Here is a 6,000-nt window from a genome sequence, read left to right as displayed (position 1 = left end):
TTTTTTTTTTTTTTGGGGGGGGGGGGGGATATTATATTACTCACAAAAAGGAGAACCATTACGGTCCGGGTAGACAACCCCCGCGTGCTACAAAGAAAACAAAACTCTACAAGAGAAGAAACTACCCATCATTCTTTAATTTTTCTTCGTTTTCCACGGTCTCGAATATTTCTGTTTGCCACGCATTTGCGTCGTCCTGCTTTTATGTTTCGGTTGATGTGTATAACTAATTGCTAGTGGTTTTAAATCATTTGATCCGCCTATTTTTCTTGTAGTCTGTAATGCCGGAGGGTGCCATGGTTGGAGCTTGGACTAAATCAGCTCATAAGTTGTGGATCAAACGGCTAAGGCGCACTTCCTCTTTGACAGAACTTTTGCAGGTTTTTTATTATTTATTTTTCTGGTTTAATATTGACTTATATTTTTAATATTCTGTTTGTGCTTGTAATCATTAGGAATTGTAGTGTCAATAATATGCGGTAAACATAGTTTGGTTTTTTATGTTTGATTTGAACAGGTGGTTGCTGATTTTGTTGGTGCCATGAATGAAGATTGGTTCTATAATTTCCCAGAAGGTTCTTCGGTCGATTTTCGAGATACTTTAGCGTCGTTTGCGTCCTTGCCTCAAACGACCTCTGCTCTTGCGTTCTGGTTGGTTAAATTGGATGCCTTCCTTAATTGCTTTTTGTGGAAGGATCTGAAAGGCAGCTAGAAGCCAAGCCACTCGCAGAGGTAACTATTAACCCTTCGCAGCTCCTATATCCCTAGGTTTAATGCCATATTACAATGCGTTTTGTGATAATATCTATTTATTTACATATACTTTCAATAAATAATTTTACTGATCAGAACAAGTACAGAACAAATAATCTCTGCCTTTATTTCCCTTCCTTTCTTTTTTACGAAATTCCAATTTGCTTGAGCAAAAGGGGAGATGATTGGCGTAGGGTTTGGTCTAGGTAGCTCATTTAGAGAAGCCAAGAACACAATTCTACCTAGCATATCATTCTTTTCTTTTTGTTTTTGGGGTGAAATTATAGGACATGCTCTCGAACTTTAGTATAGGTTTCGACTATGCCTTTAGACTTTGAAAAGTTATATTTTTACGTATGAAATTTGTTTTAAAAAGTAACTTTATATTTTAAAATTGTACTGAAAATATCTTTTTTGTTAAAATAAAGAATGGAAACTGACATGGCAACTCATGTGTCAAAATTAGAAAGCGTACGTGATAGATTATGATTGTTGTTACTATTTATTATATCTTAAGATATATCATTGAAATCGTGTTCAATATTAATTTTTATACATAAATGTCATGTCAATTTACAATTTTATATGAATGATGCGAATGCTTTCCAATTTTTACACATTAATAGTCACGTTTTTTTTTATTTTAACGGTATAAATGAAACTTCTTGCGTAACTAAAACCTACCCCAAAGTTTATTTTTAAAGTTATTTTGGATGTGATTCTTCATTTTAAGTCGTTTATAGTGTGGTCACTTATCTTTTTGTTTAATTTACTGGATGTTTCAGGTAAAAAAGTAGAGGCTAGAGATAGATACTCCGAACACACCAACCCAACTCAACCCCTATTCGAAGAATTTGTACAGGTTACCAACAAAGCGATATGTAAGCATTAGGCATCACTTTCGGGTTAATGCGAATTTGCAATGGGAAGGCAATGTTTCATATTATTAGGGCATTTAAGACAGATTTTTGGTGCAGCTGTCTTGTGCATTCATTTTTAGGTTGATTAAGTTTTAGCAATGGGTTGGCCCGAGTGAGGTAGTAGTTGTAGTAGTGTTCATTGCAACTACACTCGAGGATGTTCAATAATAAGATAGCCAACCTGCTTCCCTCTTTCTCTACTTTCTCTAATATTATGCAGGTGTTCATCATCCTACTAATTGCCTGCTTCGATCTTTATTTGTTGGCAGCAATTTTGCTTTTTTGGTTCTAGCTTATGCTTTAGTTTTAATTTGACGATTTATGGTTTTAGAAGTTTCAAGGTTAAATTCTCGTAGCATCGTAACTATTAATTTTTTTATGCAGAGGTTGCTCTTTTGTATAAAAAATGTGGGTCTAAAAGAATCACTAACGAAATCCCACCTCTAGAATCCCGCTTACTCTGGAATTTAGACAAAAATGTAATTCTGATGTTGGGATCCTAGGTGGAGATGGGCGATATTTTAGTAGGTAAGTTAACGCCAACCACAATAGTTCGAATACCCTTCGATGCAAGATCCCAATGCCATGAACATATATTGAAAGTGCATTGGAATTTCTAAGTTAGAATCTAGAAAATGTGCATGGTTATTCACATCTAAAGTACATTCTAAAGTACATGGTCATATATAGTAAACAACCATCTATAGTAAAATGCTATATCTAATCAACCTATATATATGGTCAATAGTTATACATATTAAATGATTATATCTGTTAGAACTATGTTAGAACTATGTACACTAAACTGAATCATATATATACCATATATACCTCTTATGTAGTGTTTTGAAGAGGTACTTTCTATATTTTCAGTATTCCTTCTTATTGTATATCCTTAAAGTCATCAATATAAACCTTTAACCAATATACCTTATTGCATTTTCTCTCTCTTGTTCTTTGTGTTTATCTAGATCTAGTGTGTGTTGTTGTATGATCCTAACAACTAGTATCAGTGTTAGGTGAGATCATCACGATCTGTGAAGATGGAAAGCTCAAAGATTAAAATTGAGAAATTTGATGGATTTGATTTCGATTTTTTGAAGATGCGGATTGAAAATTATCTGTATCATAAAGATCTTCACGAACCCAACCGAGGGTGAAACTGGATACCATGACCACGAAGTAGTGCAAGCAAAAGGATCGACAGGCTTTAGTGTTGATCCAATTGACATTGTTCAGAAATGTGGCATTCAACATCTTAAATGAGAAGACAATGTCAGATTTATTGAAGTCGTTGTCAAATATGTATCAAAACCTAGAGAGGAAACAAAATCACAAATCTGGAGATGATGATGATTCTGCAAATTCAACCGAAGATATTAAGGATGCTCTAGTTCTTGGTGTGGATAGCCCGGCTGAATCCTGGGATTTGGGTTCAAGTGCATCGTTTCATTCGTCTCCAAGTAAAGAATTGTTTCAAAATTTAAAATCACCAAATTTTGGGAATGTGTATCTTGTCAACAACAAAACCTTGGAAATTGAAGGGAAGGGAACGTCAGCATACAAACTCTACTAATAAATCAAGGGACATTAAAGAAGCACTTGATCTCTATTGGTCAGTTGGATAGCACAGGTTATGTGATAGAGCTTGGGAAGAGTTCGTGGAAGATTGTGAAGGGTGCCATGGTGATAGCACATGGTACAAAATCTGGAACCTTATACATCACGACAGGGTATATAAACATGGTTGTTGCGGAGAGTACTTCCAATCATGTCTATGACACAATAAACTTGGACATATGAGCATCAAAGGAATGAAAATGTTGGTTCAAACGAGTTTTAGAAGGTCTGAAATCTGTTGATATAAGTCTTTGTGAGAGCTACGTTATTGGCAAACAGAAACAAGTTAGCTTCACAAAGGCTGTCAAAGAATCGAAGAAAATGCGGTTGGAAATGGTTCATATAGATGCTTGGAAATCATCTCCAGTTCCATCACTTGGTGGATCAAAATTCTACATCACATTTATCAATGATTTCATCAGAAAGGTATGAGTTTATTTCTTGAAACACAAGTCACATGTATTTGCCACCTTCAAGAAGTGAAAAGCTGAAGTTGAAAAATAACATCGGCTCACAAATCAAATGTTTGAGGTCTGATAGTGGAGGAGTGTAACGACCCTAGATTTCTACTTACCTAGAGTTGCTACCATCATCATAGCGTAATCATTTCTATGCAGAAATAAACAAACTTTTTCATAAAACATAAACTTCATCCTAAAACACTGTCATGGACTTAACTGTTAAAAAATATCTTCAAAACGACACAATGAAAGACTAAATAAAATAAATAAACATTTAAATTAAAAACATCATATTCTAGCCTAAGTGTAACGACCCTAAATTTTCACATATCTAGAGTCGCCACTAACATCTCATGCTCATCTCTAATGCAGAATATAACTCTAAGAATGCTCATCTTTATTAGCGGAAAAATTTAAAACTTCAGAATACGTTAAAACATTAGAAAACATTGCCGAACTTACGTGTTTCAAACATCATGCTGGAGTTCAAAATAAGATAAAATAATTACAAATTAAATAATTTAAATAAATGAAATGCAAACACTCTATCCTAATCAAGACTAGGAATTTTAAATATGCAACTATTCTATGCACGCGTCACAGTCTCTAATCACGATGCCATTGTCAACCGTACATAGGAGTCTTGCCTTTACCTGAAAAAAAAATGGCACACGGCCTGAGTATTTCGAAGAAATACTCGGTAAGTGACCCCACTATAGGGGCCATGCTAATGCAAATACATGCAACCATGAATTAGGGACCTATCTCTAATCATCTTAAGGGTGGCCTCCAGTCTCGGACAAATTGGATGTGTAGTACTTCCCTACACACGACTCACACGTGTGAGTGTGAATCCCCAGGGCGCTCGCACACCCCCTGGACCCTCTAGTCAAGCTAATCTATAGCAATGTTCGGAGGTCAGCGGAACCCCATAGTGTCATGTGCCTCATGAACACCCTCATCTATGTGCATTTGCACCTGTGCGCATTCGCGCTCATCATACGGTGCGCGTCCGCACTCATCATCTCTAGGGAAAGTAGCCTTATGCTTATGAACATACAATATGCATGAGGTCCCTCTAAGTCCAATTATACATTTCTTATGATACAACCCTCTAATCTCATCTCTTGGTTACACTATGTAACACGTGCTCGTGGATATTTACATTAATATCATTTTCATACTCTTAGGGTTGTGTCCTATGTCGATCTAACGACATGATGCAATATGGCAAACAACATCATAAGACATGTTCAACATGGAAAACATCATCATGTTAATAACATCGTCATGCATACATCATACTCACCATAGAAGCCATTAGGTGCATCAAATATAACATGTACGTCATACATCGAAACATAAATAGTGTACATTTAACCGACATCACATCACAACGTCATACTCACACATCATCATAATTCAAACAATCTTTAGCCTATCCTATAGTAAGGCCACTTACTTGGTTGGCCTTAGCCGAAGTACTCCCTAAATAGCTAAACGTAAGCTCCCATTCCGTGAGAGCTACTTTCTACGTTACCAGAGTTTGTTTCCTATCACACCTTTCGCCACCTTCTGTTAGTATTTCACAATTAATTTACCAATAATTTAATAAATGTGAAATATGGCTCTACAACGGCCTCAGATACCTTAATCGGGGCTGAAACTAGGCCCGGGAGGGCCAAAACCAGGTCCGGGAGGGTCGAAACAATGGAAACCGGGCTGAAAACAGGTGAGCCGAGTCGAACAGCCACTGGGAGCCACTAGAACATCACCGGAGGGAGCCCGAGGGACCTCCTGTGCCGCTATGTGACATGTGGCAGCAGCAAAACGAGCCACGTCGTGCGGTAGCATCGGGTCGAGCCGCGGGTCACAATCCGATTCGAGTCGCGAGCTGTAGAAGGCTACTAGGCCAGACTAATGTTGGGCCACGGCTTACTGGGCTGGGTCGTAATGTTTTAGGTTGCAAGCCGCTTCGATTGGACCGTTGGTCTGGTCTCGGGTTGGTTCAACTGAACCATAGCTTCTGGGCTGGGTTGAGGTTTGGGCCGCTGTAGTTGGGCTGGGCCAAAGGCAGAGGCCGAGGGAAAGAAGTCGGGCTGGCTCTCTCGAGTTTTGGGTTCGGGTTGACCCGAATCCGTGGATCTCGTCTTCCTTACCCGACTTTGGCCAATTTTTCAGTGCATTTTCTCTCTCCTTTTCGCGGCGTTTCCGTTGCCAATTTCAATCCTCTTTCTTCCTTTTCC

The 6,000-nt window shown here is 37.9% G+C and overlaps 1 protein-coding gene across 4 annotated transcripts in view; it reads left to right on the top strand.

Annotated features, from left to right (window-relative positions):
• The window catches only part of LOC111805321 (homeobox-DDT domain protein RLT3), a 16,251-nt gene extending 14,343 nt beyond the window's left edge, over positions 1-1,908 (top strand). For 2 of the 4 annotated variants that reach the window (XM_023690341.1, XM_023690367.1), the window contains 3 exons: positions 276-380; positions 518-732; positions 1,539-1,908. In XM_023690341.1, coding sequence (XP_023546109.1) covers positions 276-380; positions 518-712 — 300 coding nt within the window. In that variant the 3' untranslated portion in view covers positions 713-732; positions 1,539-1,908. Of the gene's footprint in view, positions 1-275; positions 381-517; positions 736-1,528 lie in introns of all 4 variants that reach the window. The other 2 variants (XM_023690350.1, XM_023690359.1) reach the window with 2 other exon arrangements.
• The last annotated feature ends 4,092 nt before the right edge of the window (positions 1,909-6,000 follow it).

This window comes from Cucurbita pepo, chromosome LG01, assembly GCF_002806865.2.
Source record: "Cucurbita pepo subsp. pepo cultivar mu-cu-16 chromosome LG01, ASM280686v2, whole genome shotgun sequence".
Classification (NCBI taxonomy): domain Eukaryota; kingdom Viridiplantae; phylum Streptophyta; class Magnoliopsida; order Cucurbitales; family Cucurbitaceae; genus Cucurbita; species Cucurbita pepo.
This window is presented reverse-complemented; position numbering and strand designations above follow the sequence as displayed.